The 19185-nt window shown below is 41.3% G+C and overlaps 1 protein-coding gene across 4 annotated transcripts; it reads left to right on the top strand.

Annotated features, from left to right (window-relative positions):
• The first annotated feature begins 9102 nt into the window (after positions 1–9102).
• Positions 9103–18542, top strand: LOC308395174 (uncharacterized protein). Of its 4 annotated transcripts, none has more exons than XM_080879888.1 (8): positions 13653–14653; positions 14896–15021; positions 15133–15197; positions 15674–15751; positions 16341–16733; positions 17174–17329; positions 17550–17599; positions 17726–18542. In XM_080879888.1, coding segments are annotated over exons 3-8 (798 nt in total). In that variant the 5' UTR covers positions 13653–14653; positions 14896–15021; positions 15133–15196; the 3' UTR covers positions 17846–18542. The 4 variants fall into 4 exon arrangements, with proteins under 4 accessions (XP_080736011.1, XP_080736014.1, XP_080736012.1 ...); XM_080879886.1 differs by having other exon boundaries at positions 13653–14813; positions 14940–15021; XM_080879887.1 differs by having other exon boundaries at positions 13653–14813; positions 14915–15021.
• Positions 18543–19185: the final 643 nt, after the last annotated feature.

Raw genomic sequence — 19185 nt, 5'->3', positions numbered from 1 at the left:
AGTTGGTGGATATAGATGAGGGAGAAGGAGGAAATTATGTTGATATGGGGCAACAGACTGATAAGCAGCCAGAGGAAGGAGAGGAAGATGAAGGAGAGGAAAAGAAAGGGGAAGGAGAGGAAGATGAAGGAGAAGAAAAGGAAGGGGAAGGAGAGGAAAAGGAAGGAGAAGGAGAGGAAGATGAAGGAGAGGAAAAGAAAGGGGAAGGAGACGAAGATGAAGGAGAAGAAAAGGAAGGGGAAGGAGAGGAAAAGGAAGGAGAAGGAGAGGAAGATGAAGGAGAGGAAAAGAAAGGGGAAGGAGACGAAGATGAAGGGGAGGAAGAGGAAGGAGGGGAGGTGGAAGCAGAGGAAGAGGAAGCCAGTCCAACCCCCAGCACTTCTGCTGTTCGTCACAAGCGTCCACTGCCCCATACGTGGAAGAAAAATGTCATCAAAGAAAAGCGTCTGAAGGGAGAGAATTACAAGAATACAATGGGACAGGAGAGACCACCAAAGGCCATGGGCCCACCATGCACATCACAGCACTGCTTCAAGTCAACGAAAAGAAGTTGTGAGCTACTGACTGAAGTTGAGAGAAGAGGAATCTTCAACAATTTCTGGTCCATGCCTTCCTGGGAGACACGCAAGGTGTATATCCAGACTGTTGTTGAAAATGTGCCCATAAAACAGAAGAAAGGTGGTGTTGATTCAAGGAGAACAACATCTCTGCTATACCACCTGCAACTCTCAGATAGATGCAAAATACCTGTGTGCAAAAATCTTTTCTGTTCCACACTTGGTATTGCCCTGAGAACCATTGGATCATGGTTAACTGCAGGCATGAAACCCAACACTCATACCCAGCCCAACCCCAAGATCAACAAGACTGGTCCTCATATGCCAATATCAGATGGAGACCAGGCCTTCCTGAAAGAGTGGCTCTCTGGAATACCTACAGTCCCATCCCATTACTGCCGCCAGGTTCCCTCTTATCAGAACAAGAAGTTCCTGGAGCCAGGAACAGTTTTGAGAGAGCTTCACAAGGAATACCAGAATGCTGCCAATGAGAATGGAAAGCGTGCTGTGAGTGAGACATACTTTCGGAAGGTTTTTGGAGAGCAGGATTACTCTGTGTTCATTCCAAAAAAAGACCAATGTGACATCTGTGTAAGCGCCAAGGTAGGAAATACAGATGAGGATGCTCTTGCTACACACTTGAGATTGAAGAGTCAGGCTCAAGCTGAAAAGGCTGCAGACAAAAATGAATCCAGTGACACACTTTCAGTGTGGACAATGGACCTTCAACGCGTTCTTCTTTGCCCCCAGACAAAAGCAAGTACAATGTACTACAAAACTAAATTACAGATGCACAACTTTACCTGCTTCAACATGAACAACAGAGATGGGTACTGTTATGCTTGGGAAGAACATGAAGGCTCCCTCAGCAGTGAGGTTTTTGCACATCTGCAGTCCAACCACTTTGAGTCTGTCCTACAGGCCAACAGAAACATTGAGAAAGTCATTGTCTGGAGTGATGGCTGCGGGTATCAGAACCGGTGTGCTACCATCAGCAACGCCTACCTTTACCTGGCCATGAAGCATGGTGTCAGCATTGAGCAGAAATTTCTAGTTGCAGGCCACACACAGATGGAGTGTGACTCCATGCACAGTCTAATTGAACGGCGCATTGTGCAAGACGTTTACACTCCACGAGATTACGTTGTCATCTTTGAGGCTGCACGCATTAATCCATCCCCATACAGGGTGACTCAACTATACCACAATGACTTCATGAAGTTATCTGGCACCTATGTCACCAATATTCGACCCGGCAAAAAAGTTGGGGACCCCACAGTCCATGACCTCCGGGCTTTGCAGTACTTGACTGATGGACGGATCAGGTACAAGCTGGATTTTGAATCTGACTGGGAAGACCTGCCTCGGCGCATCAGCATACCCGACAACAAGCCATTCAAGTGGATCCCACTCTTTCCTGCTCAGTTGCCCATCACCCTGAGGAAATACAGTGACTTACAGTCAATGAAAAATGTACTACCAAGAGTGGCCCACAAGTACTATGATGATCTTCCTCATCAGTAGTATACATAGCCTACCAAATAGTACACACACACACACGCACGCACACACACACACACACACACACACACACACACACACACACGCACACACACACACCCGCACACGAAGAGAAAGAGAGAGAAGAGAGAGACAAACACACACAGACAGATACAAACACACATAGACACACGCACACCTCTTTTATGAGCCTACAGGCCTCCTCTGCAAATTAATGGGTGGGTGAGGTGAAGTGAGTAAGTCTCCTTACTCTAGCTGTCATGGTCTACGGTGGGTGGCTGGAGTTTCCATTAGGCTCCTGAACTGACCTGGGATCCGCCCCTGGGCAGGGCCAACTCCAGCTCCTGCACACCTGGAGCCTATTGCAGGCTATCAAGCCAGAGGGATTTAAACCACACATTGATGTTCACTCACTGCCAGTTCGTCATCAACCCATGTTGGTAACAGGTCTTGTGTTTCAAGTTCTCGCTGTAATTCATCTTACTAACTAAGACTCTTTTGTGCTACAGTCGCTGTACCCACCCTGGCTCACTCCACCTCTGGACTCGGAATACCTAGTGATCATTTTGGAAATCCCTCTGTGCCTCACCTGCCTGCCCTCCTGCCATCACACTCCATCTGGAGCCCCGGATCTCAGGTCAGCCTTTCCACGCCACTCAGCCTCCCCTGGATCTTCATCATCCCCCTCTCAAACACTCCAGGTCCCTAACTGCAAAGTAAGAATTGCTGCTCTTATACTGGCCACTTCTGAGCTGCCTTCACTACCTGCCTAACTTCTATATCCTCTCCCCTCAGTGTGACTGTTCCCCACTCAGCTCCGTTCCACTTCTCAGGCCTCGTTCCCTCGCCCTAGCCACGTTCCCCTGGGCACGCCACACCAAGGCTCCACGTCTCGTCATTTTCTGTCTTTGCCACGTTTCCCTTTTTTTTGTTCCCCTTGCACTTAACTGTAATAAACTATTAAATCATCTACCGTCTCCGTTCTGGGTTCCTGCACCTGGGTCCTATTCAGTACCGGCCATCCGTCGCCGTGACACTAGCTGCCATTTTGTGATTAAAATTGAAAAGTTACAGTGTGTTATGGTTACATTATAGTATGTCATGTTCATTTTATAGTTTGAAGAAAAACTGCCTAAGTCATAGGCATAATCTGCCTAAGTCACTTTTATTAGACAAAAGAAATGATGTTGGGTTTTGTTCTTTTTCCATACTTTTCCTCACATATACTTAAATGTTCTGTGAAAATATCAATTAAAAATATGCATGTGATATTTAGAAAATTAGTTTTTTCTTGTTTTCCGAAAACACAAAAAAATGACTTGGGCAATTATGCTATCAAGCTAACGAAATGTGCCTGTCTTTAAAGTACTTTGGGTCAGCTTTTTTCAGTTTTTTAAATATCCTATATAAATAAAATAGAGTCAATACAAAAACAAAAATAAATTCAGATATAATTTATTCATAGTGCATGTCTGAGGCATATTTTTTCACCTCAAAAAAAGGAATTTATTTTATATGGTTAAGTAGGTTGCGTTTGAATGTCTGAAAATAGTCTATAGGTAATTATTCAGCTGAAGTTACAACTATGACCACTAAGAAGCAAACAATACTTCATGACTGAAACATTGCTCTTCCCGTATATGAGAGATATGTGGTTATTCTTTGCCTATCTGAAGGGACTGCGACAGTGATCTCTGTCTCTGTGCTGGTGGTCTAGGTCTCTCTGAGGGATTTCCTTCCTCCTCTCTTTGTTTCTCTTGCAGTTTGTTCCAGGCTAAAGCTTTTTTCTTTTTGTGGTCTTTTAAGTCTGTATATGAGTTGGTGGTGTTTCACAGTAGATGATTTCTTTGTAAGATGCTTTTCGCAGTGTACCTCTACTCATTTGTCTGCTTTATTACTCACTATGGCCTGAGTCAATCTGCTCAGTGCTATTGAGTCAGGTGACAGCAAGACCACTAAATACAGTAGAGCATTGAGGAGGGGGCGGAGCAAAGTATGCCTGCATGAGGGGAGTGATGTTTGTACATATATTTCTACTTTCTGATGAATGAGAGCAACTTACTGAACTTAGAAGAGAGAAAAAACTAAAGTATCAATCCTATCACACTCATATCGATCCATTACTAATGCCAGTGTTGGTACTGGTATTGTTGATATTTGGATCCGCTCACTCTCACTGCTCATTATCACATCTTTGCTCATACTTGTTGCTCAGCATTTCCTGTGTTCCCTAGAAGTTTAGGTTTTTTTTCCTACTTAGTGTTTGTCAGTGCTTTGTTTTACACTTGTTGAAATCAACAAAGAAGGATCATACCTTTGCCTATGCCCAAATGTTCAGGGACATGGTGCCTATTGAAAGGGGGAACTGCAGCTGCTGGAGCTGGTCATCTTTGAGTAGTTTGTGGTTTTAAGTAGTTTGTGGGGAGCGAAGACGAAAGAATGGGTCTGCTACCACTGGCCAGCAAGCCTGGAGGCAGCAGTTATTCCATTCAATTAAATGTTATTAATATAGTGCCAAATCACAACAACTGTTGCCAGAAGGCGCTTTTAATTATGCTTTCAAAGGACCACCTCCCTGGACCTCCTGCCTGCACACTCCTAGCTGTGAAGGACAAGCCAGTTCCAGCTTAGAAGAGGAAGCTCATCGGATCCTCTCCAGTGCTACCAACCACTGTTGAGTGTTTGCTGGGGGAACATCCTAACAACCCTGTTCTCTCTACTTTGGTCTTCTCAGGTCCCACTTGCTATAAGCACTGCTTCCAACTCACATCGAGGTACCCAGATATCAGGGAGGAAATGTTGGAAGTACAGACAACCCGGATACTCCTGTTAATCAGGATGGTATTGTCAATGGTGTCAAAGGCAGATGTCAAGTCCAACAAAACCATGACTGAGGATGCTCCGGAGTCAGCTGACATCATAATGTCACTAGAGACTTTAAGTAATGCAGGTTTCTGTTGAGTGACTTTTACGGAAACCTGACTGAAATTTGTCATAAATTTCATGTTTTTCTAAAACTGTGGTAAGTTGATCTGCAACTACTTTTTCCAGAATTTTCGATAATAATGGAAGCTTAGAGATAGGCCTATAATTCTTAAGCTGAGTTGGATCCAAACTGCTCTTTTTTAATATCGGCTCAACAACAGCATGCTTACAGAATGTAGGGACCACACCTGTTAAAAGAGAGGCATTGCATATCTCTACAATAGAGGGGCCAATGACAGAGAGAGCATTTTTAAACAGCCCAGCAGGTAGAATGTCATTTGCACAAGTGGTAATTTTCATTTTATCCAGCAGGAGTGAAAGGTCATGTATGGTCATTGGGTTAAACACTGACAGTAAATGAGGGGGAGGTGGCCCAGAGACAAAAACAGATGGTATTGAAGAACCAATGCTCATACGGACATGATCAACTTTATCCACAAAGAAATTCAGAAACTCATCACTCTCAGATATAGATGTCACAGGTACTCGGTGAACCACGGGGGAAACAATAGAGTTTATGGAGTCAAACAGTACCTTGGAATTTCTCTTGCTTAATGATATTAACTGAGAAAAATATCCTGATCTGGCTGTTTTTATGGTTTCATGAAAGGAAACCCTAAGGTGGAGCCTGTGAACTTCGAGTTTGGTTGATTTCCAAAGGCGTTCTACTTTTCTACAGATTCTTTTGACCTTCCTTACATCATCATTTATCCACGGATGAGCTCTTTTTGGGGCAGCAATGACAGATTTCATAGGTGCCACTGAATTTAAAATCTCCAAGCACTGATTATTAAAATACTGTGTAGCAACATCAGCATCAGTGCAGCCACTGATCACATGAGGGTCCAACATATTAGAAAACTTCAAAGCAACATCCTGATTTATGAACCGCTTATGGAACATGAGATTAGAAGGTGGTGCGTACAGTGGGAAGCTAAGACTAAAAGTAACACAGGAATGGTCACTCACTTGTACGTCTTTAACACAGACATTAGTTATGTCTAAGCCAAGAGAAAACACAAGGTCCAAGGTGTGGCCTTTAATGTGGGTGGGTCCAGAGACATGCTGAATATAACTAAAAGAGTCTGTAATAGATAAAAAGTCAGAGGCCATGCTACAGCTAAGATCATCCACGTGGAGGTTGAAATCCCCAATCATTAAGACTTTCTCCAGTTTAATAATGGAAGATAAAAAGTCCGTAAAATCTTTAATAAAAACACCAGCGGGGCCGGGAGGGCGGTAAATTAAAACACAATAAAATATATCTGAAGAACCAACCTTAAGAAGTTGTGACTCAAAGGAAGGGAAAAACTCAGAGTCCATACTCCTGCAAGCGAAATTGTCTCGGTGAACAGTGACCAGACCACCACCACGACGGTCCAAACGCGGAGTCCCAATGAAGCGACAGCCGACCGAGCAGAGCTCATTAAGGTGGATAAATTCATTCTCCCGCTGCCAAGAGAAACATGAAGTCCAGATTATTACTGCTAAAAAAGTCATTCAGTACAAATGATTTGTTGGCTATGGAGCGAGCGTTCAGGAGAGCGATCTGAAGCGGAGGTGACAGGCTGACGTCATCAACAGCTGATTGACGGGGAATTGACAGCAGACACCTGGAAAGAGGACGTAGTCTCCCGGTACTTCTAGCTGTGGAACTGTGGTCTTGTAGAATGATAGGCCAAAGTGAAAACATCCCGCATCTCCAGGTAATCGTTCTGTTCGCCCGTGATGAAAAGCCGGGTAGGTGGTAACCGATCGGCCTTATCCGCGTCCTAGAGGGGAACCGGTACCAAATACCGGAGACGTTCTCTACCATGGAGCGGAAGAAATCCCCTCTGTTGGGCACGTTTCCTTTTAGTCTTGACACCAGACCTACAGCCCCTTCTAGACGATCTCCTTAACCTTGTTTTTACTCCTGGGTTATTGTTTGGCGCTAAGAACAGGTACCGGTAGTCGGGAGAGGGAGGAGGGCAGACAAATGGCGGAGGGAAAGCCTGGTGGTAGCTCTGCCAGCTGTCAAAAGTTTTTTCCATACATATTTTGATACTCAACAATGTATGTGAACTGTAGATCCGAGTAGCAATTAGACCTTCATGATATATCACAGATGAGATGACAAGATAAAAAACAATATCCTGAAGCAGTCGACAAAAACACGGAGCAGCAACAGCGGCCAAGCCGAACACAGGCGCCATGTTGCAAGCATCCACTAGTAAAGCTAGTTTTCGGTGGTACGTTCATGGTGACACTGACAAATATCCCATGGTGCCAGTGGAAATTGTTAGGATGCCTGGGTTGTTGACCCAGGGTTTTTGAGTTTATTATCTTATTTATAATTTCTAGTCTTTGGGTTTTTGTTAGAGTCATGTCTTATGGTTTGTCTCTGTGTAATCCTTAGTTGCTGTCTCCCCTGTCCACTATTCCCCGTGTCCAGTTAGTGTCTGTGTCTGCCCTGGTCCCACGTCTCTGTTCCCTCTGTTGTAGTGCCTGCATGTGAGTCTGTGTCTTTGTTCAGTCTGTGTTATGTGTTTCCTGTTTTACTTTGAAGGTCTCTGTCTTATCTCAGTGTGTTCAGTTTACGCTTCCTTCTCTCGTCAGTTCTGATTGCCCCAGCTGTGTTTCCCTCCTGTTGTCCATTCCCTGATTGCTCCCTCTATGTATTTAAGCCCTCTGTTGCAGTTTGTCATTGTCGTGATCTACCGTTTATTTTGCTGTGTGTTTTGTCTGCCTGTGTAAGTTATTTGGATTCTTACTTTTGTTCTGTTTGAGTTCAGCATTAAAGCTGTTTCAGTTTACGTTTGTCTCTGGAGTCTGCACCTTGGGTCCTTTTCTTGCCTGCACACAGCCGTCACATAACAGAAATAAATAGGAATAAAAATTAACCAGAGTTTAGGCTGAGCACGCCAGCTTAAAATTTGTGTAGGGTTCTGTGATTGGGGTTGTTGTTGGTGTGTATGTTCAGCTGCAGCCGTGTCTGGAAAACAGAAACTGTGAATAAAATATGATGGAAAGCATGAAAATGTGGTCTGATCTTCTGTGGATCTAATACAGTAACCTTTAAGTGAGGTCCCATTTGAGCTCATTGGGCCATTTCACCAGAGTGCACCATTTCACGTTAGTTCTAGGGATTATGCAACACAATATCCTGAAGTATTGCCCCCGTGCAGCATTTCTGCAGACTGTGGTGCAAGCAGTGTTTCAGGTCATCTTCTGAGTCAGCATCCCAAAAGAGATCCTGACTGATCGGGGAACTCGTTCATGTCTCACACTTTAAAAGAACTATTGTGCATTAAATCAGTTCCAACAAGCATCTATCACCGTCAGACTGACGGGTTGGTAGACCAAACGGAACAAGACTTTAAAGTACTTGATTTGTAATGAATCTAATTGGGACTGATTGTTAGACCTTCTGTTGTTTGTATGGGAGGTACCCAAGGGCTGCATTGGATATTCTCCCTTTGAGCTGCTGTTTGGCAGGAAGTCACGGGTGTGTTAAATATAACTCACTCACTTCCTGTTTTATTTTGGGAGGTTGTGTTCCTTATTTGTTGTCTTAAGTTTTGCTTTAGTTTTGATTCACTTCAGTTATGTGGTTTTCCCCTTGTGTCTCCACTTACCCTAATCACCCTCCTGTCTCAATCTCCCTTTGTGCTTTTTCAAGGCAGTTCACCTTCATGTTGGGAAACATGAAGGTGGGGTAACTTTGCACCAAATGCAAAGTTACCCCACTCACACTCACGCAGCGGGAACACAGATACAGATATTTGTTCACCTTCTCTGCAAAAAGGCCAGAACCAAAAAATTGAAATGTGGACATACCAAACTTAAATATATAAAATTCCCCTCGTCTATCCATTTTTTTTCTGACTTGTTTTATTTGTATCAGTCTCTTTCAATATTGGTCTTCTGCGCAGGTTTAAACCAAGAAGGAACAATTTACAAATTCAATTCAATTCAATTTTATTTATACAGCGCCAAATCACAACATCAGTTACATCAAGGCAGTTTATATTTTAAGGCAGACCTTTCAATAATAATTACAGAGAAAAACCCAACAATCATATGACCCCCTATGAGAGAGCACTTTGGCGACAGTTAAAAACTCCCTTTTAACAGGAAAAAACCTCTGACAGAACCAGGCTCAGGGAGGGGCGGCCATCTGCCGTGACCGGTTGGGGTGAGAGAAGGAAGACAGGATAAAAGACATGCTGTGGAAGAGAGCCAGAGATTAATAACAAGTATGATTCAATGCAGAGAGGTCTATTAAGTGAGAAAGGTGACTGAAGAAGAAATACTCAATGCATCATTGGAATCCCCCCAGCAGCCTACGCCTATTGAAGTGTAACTAAGTGAGTATACAGGGTCACCTGATCCAGCCCTAACTATATGCTTTAGCAAAACGGAAAGCTTTAAGCCTAATCTTAAAAGTAGAGATAGTGTCTGCCTCCCGAATCCAAACTGGAAGCTGGTTCCATAGAAGAGGGGCCTGAAAACTGAAGGCTCTGCCTCCCATTCATTGGTGTGTGTTATCTGACTTCAAGGAAAGATAAAGTTGGGTATCATCTGTGTAGCAGGTTGAAAAAAGCTACATGTTTATTTTTGTAAGAAAACCAATTACCCCCTTATTTTTTGTTTATTATTGTGACTTATTTTGACATTGTTATGTGTTGTTATATTGGTTATATTTCATTATGCCAGTAGATGGTGCTCTTGCACTGCTGTGGAACTACCAGAGACTCTAGCTATAGGCTCTGCGCATGCGCAGCTCAGAAATAAATGAGCTCCGGCCTGAGCAAGACGCTAACTTCGGTGTCCTCTCTATTAATCCACAGGTACTGACAAACAAACTTTTATGTTACCGAACTGGTTCTAAATGTCATGTAAGTTGAGTAACAACTGTTCGGCTATATTTTGAGATGAGAGTGATGATGTTGTTTTGTGGTATTTTGTTGTAATGAGTATTAGTGTATCATCGGCATAATGCTATAATGCTACGTAGCACTACAAGTATATGCTATGACAGTGGCAACCTGCGACTTCCGAAAATGTGTTGTAGTGTTTGTTTTAGTGTTAGCCAAGCAGTACTGAGTACATGTATTAAGAGGAAAGCTTTTTGTTGGTGAAACAACGTTGCAGTCGTCTGCCGCCATGTTATGTTGCGTTCAAGGGACGCCATGTTCAAAAGTAATAGCGTATATGGCGCGAATGTGGGGAAAGGTTGTGTGAATGTGAGATGGGTTATTTTGGTATGTTGTTATGCTTTAACCGTGAGTGTTTTGTTTAAGTTGTGAGTATGTAAAGTCATTTTGAATTAGTTTGTATTTATTTTGCTTTTGAGAGAATGCTTTTTGTAACTTCATTTTTGTTTATGAACTCTGTTATTTTATGGGAAGAATGCATGGTCTAGTGTGATTTGTATTGTGTATATGTAGAGAAATAAATGAGCTCCGGCCTGAGCAAGACGCTAACTTCGGTGTCCTCTCTATTAATCCACAGTTTGCTCATATTTGGCTACGCAGTGCTCTCTAGCCTGTGTGCCGCTTGCTGCCGGTCCAGATTCCCCTAGGTCTGGTGCCGGTAACATCTGCAAAGCAGTGAAAATAAATGTTTTGCCTTCTGATGATACTACCTAAGGGAAGCATGTATAAAGTCAACAGAATTGGTCCTAGTACTGAACCCTATGGAACTCCATAATTAACCTTGTATGAAGTGTATGAAGAAAACTCTCCATTTACATGAACAAATTGAAGTCTGTTAGATATGATACAAACCACTGCAGCGCAGTACCTGTAATACCTACAGTGTGCTCTAATTGCGCTAATAGGATATTATGGTCGACAGTATCGAATGCTGGACTGAGGTCTAACATGACAATCACAGAGATGTGTCCACTGTCAGGGGCACTTCAAATAAGCTATTCCTCTGCAGATGACCTGTTAGCTGTTTGACAACTACTCTTTCAAGATTTTTTAATATGAAAGGAAGGTTGGAGATTGGCCTGATTAGCTAAGATAGCTGGATCAAGAGATGGCTTTTTAAGTAAAGGGTTAACTATTACCAGCTTGAAGGCCTGTGGTACATAGAAGATAGGCTGATCATATTTAAGAAGCATAAATCAATGGTAGGACATCCTTGAGCAGTCTTGTAGGAATGGAGTCTAAAAGGCACGTCAATGGTTTGGAGGAAAGTTGGTTGTTTTCTTCAATCAGTGATCAATAGTAAGATATTCTAGCTTTCCGGAGGACTTTCTTATAAAGCAGCAAACTATTTCTCCAGGCTAAATGATGATCTTCTAAATTTGTTTTATGTCATTTCCTCTCCAGCTTATGAGTTATCTGCTTTAAGCTACGTTTTTGAGAGTTATACTGAATAAAGTACTTCTCATCTGAGGCTCTCTTTTTACAGGAGCTACAGTATCCAGAGTTATGTGTAGTGAGGAGCTAAAATTATTAATAAGATAATCGATCTCTGTTGGAGTAGCATTCAGGTAGCTGCTCTGCTCTGTGTTGGTGCAACGCATTGAAGATGTTAACAGTGGGTGAATTATGTTCTTAAACTTAGTTACAGCTAGAGCTGGGCGATATGAGATTTTTTCATATCACGATATGTTTTTTTCATTTCAGGCGATAACGATATCTATCACGATATAAGCCAAATAACTATATTTGTAAGATTTAAATGTGCCGTTGCTCACAAGTAAAATGTGAAATAATCAGCAGCTTGTTTTTATTTAAATATTTATTTCCCATAATAAGTTCAACAGGGTAGATGTACTTAAGGAACATGAGACTTTTTCAGATAAATAAAGGCAAATATTGCAAACTACACAAAAGGCAGCCGCTAAAGCGTTTAAGTTTCAAAATAGAACAAACGAAACAGACTACTAAATTGTCAATTCCACTTAGAAACAAAATATTAATTCTAAAAATAAATCTTAGTTTGTTTTACAGAAGAACAGACAAAACTGACTAACTTTTGTCAATATCAAATAAACTGAGAACTAAAAGGAAATTCTCAATCTCTCCTTGTTGTATAGCTTAGCTTTTCAAACAGTTTTAACAGTTACTTTAGTCTGACAAAAGCCGAATGACGAATTAGCGCTTCCAGTCAGAGACTGAGGCTACGTACACACGTACACGGGTATTTTTGAAAACGGAGATTTTCCGTTTTCGTTTTAAAAAAAATAATCCCGTCCACACATAAAGGCAGAAATGAAGAAAAACGCTGCTAGGAACATGCCAAAGCAGCAGGTGGAGCTAGATTCCTAACCGTGCAGAAATGTTGGCCAATCAGAAGTCTAGAAGCCTCGGTGGGAAAAAGTAAACAAAGCTGGGGCATAGAAGCAGAACAGAGTCGTGTGTGTGGACGGACAGTAACTGTGTGTATATGTAAGCATTTAAACACTGCAGAGAGTAGAATTAACAGTAACAGTATTGTAGAAATTCATTTCACCGAAACAATAACGTGGCGCACAGTGTGACGCATGCACCAGTTTATTGTATTTCCAGACTTGCTTTCGGCACAATTTACAGTGCATGCTACTCTGTTTTTTGTCAGACTTGAAATAGCCGAAATACCTTCAAACTACGGAACTTCTATGGCTCTTCCGTTCGACAATCTCTCCGGCATTGGAACCGTCATCTGTTTTCTCTTCGGTCACGCTCGGTTGATTTTTCTAGTCGGCACACTCATTTCCTCCATTACGCGCTGGCTCCATTACCCGCTGGCTGCTTCCCAAACAAACACACGTGCGGCTTGGCACTTGTGCTGTACGTAACAAGTCACGCGACGTGACGCTGCGGCTGTGATTGGTTCGGCTCTGCGCTACTTAGTTTGGATTGGCTGACCTTTTTTATTTTTTTATTTTTTTTATTTTAAGAGGACAAGAGCGGCGAGGTCTATCGCGATAGCTTAATTTCTCTATCGAGTAAAAGTTATATCGCGATACATATCGTTATCGTTCTATCGCCCAGCTCTAGTTACAGCACTTTCAGAAAGTCATCCACTGTGATGAAATCTACTCCCCATAGCGAAGACCCTATAAAAAAGTGAACATCAAAAGGTATTTCTGGTTAGGATACTGGAAGCACTGATAGAACATCTAGTGACAGGAGGTGTAAATTCTGAGACTTCTAACTTTAACGAATTTATTATGAACAACAGACATGAGACTTAGCCCTTCAGTGGTATTGTTCTCATCAAAGTCAGTTTTCATTTGGAGAATTTTCTACAACTTCCATCTATCCATCCATCTTCTTCCGCTTATCCAGGGCCGTGTCGCATGGGCAGCAGCCCAAGCAGAGAAGCCCAGACCTCCCTCTCCCCAGCCACCTCCTCCAGCTTATCCGGGGAACACCACGGCGTTCCCAGGCCAGCCGAAAGATATAATCTCTCCGGCGTGTCCTGGGTCTGCCCCGGGGCCTCCTCCCGGTGGGACATGCCAGGAAAACCTCGCCCAGGAGGCGCCCAGGGGGCATCCTTGTCAGATGCCTGAACCACCTCAACTGGCTTCTTTCAATGTGGAGAAGCAGCGGCTCTACTCTGAGCCCCTCCCGAATGGCCGAACTTCTCACCCTATCTCTAAGGGAGAGGCCAGCCAGAAGCCCATTTCTGCCGCTTGTATTCACAATCTCATTCTTTCGGTCACTACCCAAAGCTTGTGACCATAGGTGAGGGTAGGGGCGTAGATCGACCTGTAAATTGAGAGCTTTTCTTTTACACTCAGCTCTGGAAATATGAACTTTTCTATAACTTTTCTATCCCTACCCAGACTTATGATTTCAGCTAAGTTCTCTCTCAAGAACTTCACAAATTCTCTCTGAGCGCTAGAGAAAACACAACCTTTATCACTCTCACTATCTGGCAATCATATCAAGCAGATCAGTTTAGTTGTTTTTGAAGCATCTCGCACTACCTTGGCCTTTGGTCATCCCTGGCTCAGTACTTTTAACCCCAGTATTGATTGGTGTCTGTGGTGGTGTGAGGTCTTTAGGAGGGGGAGGCGTGGTGCAACAGGCTCAAGGGGCAATGCCAGGGAGGCTGATGGACCAGCACCAGCTCATTTGCAGTAATTAGGTTTCTCCCTTTTTAGTGACACTGGGAGCTGTGATGGGTTAGGGGAGTCCAACACGACATTGGTGCCAAACAGAAAACGGTGCACAAACCGAATAAAAGAAAAAGAAACCCATAACAAGAAAATTGTGTGGTCTGATTTGTGTGTATGGTCAGCATCAACACTTCCTTGGTTTTAAAAAGTTTTATTGCTGTTTCATCTGGAATTTCAGCAAGCTTGCTTAGCCGCTACTAAACTGACATCTCCCAGAACTCCACTACTCAGGAAGCCTTTCTCTCTCAAGAAACACGCTGATCCTCCAGATTTTGTCACTGGTCTTTGATGTTCCTCAGGTAACGCAGTCATCTTGAAAATCATTGAAGAGTTTTCTAAGTCTGTCCATTTTGTTGCTCCTCTCAAACTCTCCTTGGTTGTAAAAACAGCCCAGTTTCTCACCTTTCTTCTGACTATGTGATTGCCCACGGGACATTGTTTCTTCCCATGAACCTCAGTTAACCTCATTTCTTTGGAAGGAGCTGTGTCCAGCACTGGGAGCTCAGACTAGTCCAGGGGTGGGCAATTCCAGGCCTCGAGGGCCGGTGTCCTGCAGGTTTTAAATCTCACCTTGGGTCAACACACCTGAATCAAATGATTACTTCATTACCAGCCTCTGGAGAACTTCAGGACATGTTGAGGAGGTAATTTAGCCATTTAAATCAGCTGTGTTGGATCAAGGACACATCTAAAACCTGCAGGGACACCGGCCCTCGAGGCCTGGAGTTGCCCACCCCTGGGCTAGTCTCTCTTCTGGCTTCCATCTCCAGATCAACAGGCAAGTGGAGAGAACTAACCAGGTTCTCGATGAGTCTACCCGTCAACCTGGAGCTCTCCGTTGTCCTGGATCAGGTGAATACCACTACTAATGACTTCCTCCCATTCAAGTCTTCAACGGGCTACTAACCTCTGCTTTTCCCTGGTGTGGTGAGAAATTGAGAAAATCTGTCCCCTCTTTCTTAGAATCAAGCGGAAGAACAAGTATCTGGCTGACTTCCACCAAAAACCTTCACTGAGCTACCTTCCAAGTCAGTTCTGGTTATCCACTAAAAATCTCCCTTTACAGTTTGAATCTAAGAAAAATCCCTCTCCAAACTAAACGGGTTATGATGAAATCAAGTCTCTATTTAACCCTGTCTCTCTTTGTCTATGTTACACAATACGAGAATTCGCATTTTTTATGTCTTCCAGCTATAGCCTGTTCGGTTCAGTCCATTTTACGCACAGTTTAGAGTCTTGGTCACAAGTGTAGGAAGAAATGAGCAAGATACTGACATGCTGATCAATGAACCATCTGCAACGATATACAAGCTGAATAGGTCTGTTTTAATGCAGAGACTTAATTAATTGTTTAAATTCTTCAACTTTTGTCCTGATTTTTCTTCTTTAGAGTTGTGTTGGTTTAATTTCCAATTTTGTGTTATGCATGACCTTTATAAAGATCATTGTGACTGGCATCAGTGAAAAGTGTCACAAGTTTTACTTGCTTTTTTTCTTGATTCAGTGCTGGTGAATAAACATTCCTCACCTCACTTATATGGACATGGGCTACTGAACTGCTGCTTAAGTGATCTCTTTGGAGGTAAAAATGGAGGGATGGAACTGGGTTAAACTGTCCTGACTGCTTGTGAAAATGTGACATTAGCATTACATGTTTTCTAAATCCAAATCTAGTTTTTAATATGTTCCAAGCACAAACTAAAACATATTTTGCACACTTCAAGTCTAATACATAATTTCATTCATGCTTCCTGATTTTATTATGGATCTATGCATGCAGTGCAATTGTGTCCATGTGTTATTTTCATTCACATAAAATCAAACGAACAGAAAACAGCCACAGAATAAAAGGTTCCATTCAACAAGCCAATCAGAACTTGAATTTCCTTAAAAGGAAACGTCTGTGAAGGGGACACTCAAGAGTGAGACCATTTTTGATATCTTTTAACTGCAAGTCGTCGTCAAACATGGACAGACTTCACATCATTTTTGTCCTTTTTTTAGGTAATATTTTGGAAGGAGCTTTTATGAAACATTCATTTTATTTAACATTTACCTGTTCTACTGATTATATTTGACATCATCTAAATCTACTTCTTTAGTCAACACTTACAACTATGTTGTACAATGTGAAACACTGGCAAAATGTGTTATTGTGTTTTGTATTTCAGGAGGTGATTGGATTTCTGGATCAGTGGTGGATCTGACAGTGAGATTGGGTGAAAACATAACTCTGTATTGTGACTCTACAAAACCACCTGAGGAATATATTGTGTGGTACAGAAATTGTACCCATGAAAATCAGCCTCCTCTTTTCCTAAAACTAACAAAGGATTCGTGGAAACCCATCTGTAACCGAGCAACTTTAGTGAATTCTCTACCTCGCTTCCACTTTGTAAACAACCAGTCCTCTGGATCGTATGACCTGCTGATTGTGAATATTTCTGATTCTGATGAGGGCCTCTATTACTGTGGAACTGAGCAGAAACAGCTACAGGATAAAAAGGATATTAACCTTGAATTTGTTCAGAGTTATGGCAGTGTGGCGACAAGGATTAAAATCAGTAAGTGCTCATGTGATTTTTTTTAACATTAAACATTAGTATCAATATTTAAAAAATGTAACTGTAACTTAGACTCAGGTTAATTGTCAAAAACAATTTTAAAAATGACATATTCTGAAACCATTACATGATTACACAATTATTTGAAACTTTTTAGGTTAAAATTGTCAAAATGCATTTTATATGAATTGCAGTTTAAATATTCTATCAGTAACATTGTGCATTGCTGACGTATTTAATATGAAGTGTCAGACCATTAATAATGAAAAGCAAGATTAACTATTTTTAAACGAAACAAATATTTTGATTGCCATGCATGTTTTCTTTTCAAATGAGTTTTTCTAGTTTTCTGATGACTGAGATTCAACATCTCAAACATTAGAATGATAAAAAAAAATATACACAGAGACCTAACTGAAACATGTTTGTGAACAATTTAGATTTCAGTGATCCACATTCTTCAATTTTAACTGGTCAAACATCTCCACAAGACTGCGGCATGTGTTGGAAACTGCTCTTCATCCTGTGTCCAACTTTTGCAGCTCTCTCCTCTCTTCTTGTCTCTCTTCTTGTTCATTACTTCTGCCAGAAAACAGGTAATTGCTAAATATGGTACTTTTTTCAATCAATCCTCTTATCATCAAATTAGTATATTACTTAGTTTTTTCATCAGCTCAATTTGTAAACTTAACAATTTGTGCAAAATTTAAAAGCATTTTGCTAACATAAGAAAATTCCAGGCAATGAGGTTACTACATCTAAGTCAGTATAATGGTGGATTTTATTTTTTAATGATGTATTCATTTCTGTGGCCAGAAGTTGATCAACAAAGACCAGAAACCAGTGGGAAAACAAGAAGAACTCAGGTAAATTACATTAATATTCAATCCGTATTTTTTCAGCGCTTGTCATAATTAATAATTAATTCTAACAAAATGAATTATTTATAGAAATCCAATCATATTCATAATTACAAACAAATTCATTCACAGGATGAAGATGTGCTTTATGCTACAGTGGAAACACGTCAAGCAACAGAGCGATCCAAGAAGAAGATAACCTATAGTTCTGACTTATGCACCTATTCTACTGTCAAGACCTCTGGGGTCTAGATTTTACATTCAAAAGTGCATTATGAATTAATCAGAAGTCATTAAGTTTTTTGCTTTTGCCATTTTTCCTCTACCTATCAAGCTTAGTAATAATTATAATCGTCTATTTCTTCTTCAGTGAGCTGCTTGGTTTAGATGATATTTAAAGGTGTATATAGTCAGACATTTTTTTTATTATTTTATGCAAAAAATATTGTTCTTGTAATTTCCGACAGACTGATGTATCATCATTAATCCATTAAAAATACATATGAAAATACATGAGTGCTTGTGAAAGCTCCCATGTTGCCCTGCCATCATGAATAGTGCCTGTGATGAAAATCACCTTTCTGCCTAATCACATTTTATGTATGTGGCTAGAGACTGGTCTCATATGCTGTATGCCAAAAACAGAAGACTGGACACCTCACAGGCATTTGTGTGGAGACAAATTCCAATTTCGGCTTGTTTCATCATGTCTGTGTTTTTTCATTTGAGTAGGGGTCCCATTCATCAAAGAAGCAAATACACAAAGAAAAGAGACAACATGACCAACACTGGGATAAAGAGAAAGTAAACACTGGCACCAGTGATACTGAAGTTGCCTGCTTTCTCGTTTAGGTCTCAAACCAGGGATCTTGGTTGTTACATGACTGTTTAAACCAATTCACTATGCAGCCCCTATAACTGCATATAACACAATGGAAGTAGACACTCACTTATTGTGTGGATGCTTTAAGCATCCACACTATTGAGTTCCTGTTTCTCTTTATTCTTTATTATTATTATTGTGTGGATGCCTTAATAGGCATCCACACTATTGAGATCCTGTTTCTCTTTCTTCTTTATTATATTCCGGGTGTTTCCGTACACTTTTTGCCGTGGATCTACTTCCACAATTTTTGTGCTATTTTCACCGTTCAAACTCTAAACTGTTCTGCTCTTTCTGCTAATGCCGGCTATGACTTTTGGTGTTTATTACTATTATACTTTTTAAAATATTACACTTTTTTCCTTTAATTTGTCCCATTGAAATGAATGGGAAACTTCCACAATTCTGCTAAAACTTTCTTGTCTTTGAAACTTAACTACTGCCTCATACTTTCACCTAGAAACTTCATTCAAACTTTAAAATGTTCTCAAATGATTTGGCTATTCCTGTATGATTCAGCTTTTTCAGATCTTCTACCGTTTTAATCTTATCCCTCTTTGAGTTTTCAGTTGCAAAATTGTGATTTTTCAGAAAATACATGCGTTGCTATGGTTGCTATGCAATTAACTCAGAGGGGACAGTGAAACTGTTTGAATTTTCTCTTCATGTCCAAACAACTTCTTGCTACTCGCTCAATTTCCACTCAAGC

The sequence above is a fragment of the Rhamphochromis sp. 'chilingali' genome (genome assembly GCF_963969265.1).
Source record: "Rhamphochromis sp. 'chilingali' genome assembly, chromosome: 4".
Taxonomy (NCBI): Eukaryota; Metazoa; Chordata; class Actinopteri; order Cichliformes; family Cichlidae; genus Rhamphochromis; species Rhamphochromis sp. 'chilingali'.
The sequence above is the reverse complement of the archived record's forward strand: the minus strand, read 5'-3'. Positions and strand labels throughout refer to the sequence as shown.

Coding starts and splice junctions, on each gene's coding strand:
- LOC308395174 (XM_080879885.1), top strand. CDS start 9,821: ATGCGCAGCTCAGAAATAAATGAGCTCCGGCCTGAGCAAGACGCTAAC. Junction 9,896..14,939: donor TCCTCTCTATTAATCCACAG/GTACTGACAAAC, acceptor TTCCATCTCCAG/ATCAACAGGCAAGTGGAGAG. Junction 17,330..17,549: donor TTACTTCTGCCAGAAAACAG/GTAATTGCTAAA, acceptor TTCTGTGGCCAG/AAGTTGATCAACAAAGACCA.